This window comes from Rutidosis leptorrhynchoides, unplaced genomic scaffold (genome assembly GCF_046630445.1).
Source record: "Rutidosis leptorrhynchoides isolate AG116_Rl617_1_P2 unplaced genomic scaffold, CSIRO_AGI_Rlap_v1 contig150, whole genome shotgun sequence".
Lineage (NCBI taxonomy): Eukaryota > Viridiplantae > Streptophyta > Magnoliopsida > Asterales > Asteraceae > Rutidosis > Rutidosis leptorrhynchoides.
In genome coordinates this window covers 65,652-66,666 of record NW_027266402.1, presented here as the reverse complement: position 1 = coordinate 66,666, position 1,015 = coordinate 65,652, and the positions used below count along the sequence as shown (strand labels likewise).

Below are 1,015 nucleotides of genomic sequence, written 5' to 3'. Positions count from 1 at the left end.
CTATTACTCGTGTTTTTCTCTAGCTATATATTTTTCTTTCTTTATATGAACAGAGAAGAAGCACTTGATCATGTCTTTCTTAAAATAAACAAAAACCAAAGCCCAGAGAGAAAACAGTTTTTAATCTTAAAAAGGATAAAAATCATTTTTAATTTCTAGTTCTAATTAAGTAGTATTTTTTTTCCTTGTTTTCTTCTTTTTAATTTCTTTGATACTATATGTTTTGATGGCTGGTTTGGATTTAGGCTACGTTCACCAGCTTCACGGTTCTTCTCACCACTTACAACAACACGACCAAGACGATGACGATTCAAACCGGGTCGGGTCCGATGATCTCATCACCGGCCACTCAAATCCAGGCGAGATGGTTGCACGGAGGCCTCGAGGTCGTCCACCGGGATCCAAGAACAAAGCTAAACCTCCCGTGATCATCACGCGCGAGAGTGCAAACACGCTCCGAGCTCACATTCTTGAAGTGGGCAACGGTTGCGACATTTTCGATTCCGTCGCAACATACGCTCGCAGACGCCAGCGCGGCGTCTGCATCTTGAGCGGAAGTGGCACAGTCACCAACGTCACTATCAGGCAACCAGCTGCTCCAGGAGCTGTAGTGACACTTCACGGAAGATTCGAGATACTTTCACTCTCCGGCTCCTTCCTGCCGCCCCCTGCTCCGCCGGGAGCCACGAGTTTGACGATATTTCTAGCCGGCGGCCAGGGACAAGTGGTAGGAGGTAACGTAGTGGGAGAGCTCACAGCAGCAGGGCCAGTGATCGTTATCGCATCTTCTTTCACCAATGTGGCGTATGAGAGATTGCCTTTGGAAGAGGAAGACGGCGGCAGAGGAGGAGTGGTTGAGGGTGGTAATGGGAATGGAGGAGTAGGAGGGTTTGGCGGAGATGGAGGAGCTCCCGGAGGATTGCCTTTCTTTAATTTACCATTGAATATGCCGCCTAACGTGCAGCTGCCGGTGGATGGATGGGGCGGCAACTCGGGACCTCGGCCACCGTTTTAA

The 1,015-nt window shown here is 48.9% G+C and overlaps 1 protein-coding gene across 1 annotated transcript; it reads left to right on the top strand.

The window, feature by feature from the left end:
- The first annotated feature begins 226 nt into the window (after nucleotides 1-226).
- LOC139881398 (AT-hook motif nuclear-localized protein 23-like) lies at nucleotides 227-1,015 on the top strand. Its single transcript, XM_071865877.1, has one exon. The coding sequence runs from the start codon at nucleotides 227-229 to the stop codon at nucleotides 1,013-1,015; it is 789 nt and encodes a 262-aa protein (XP_071721978.1).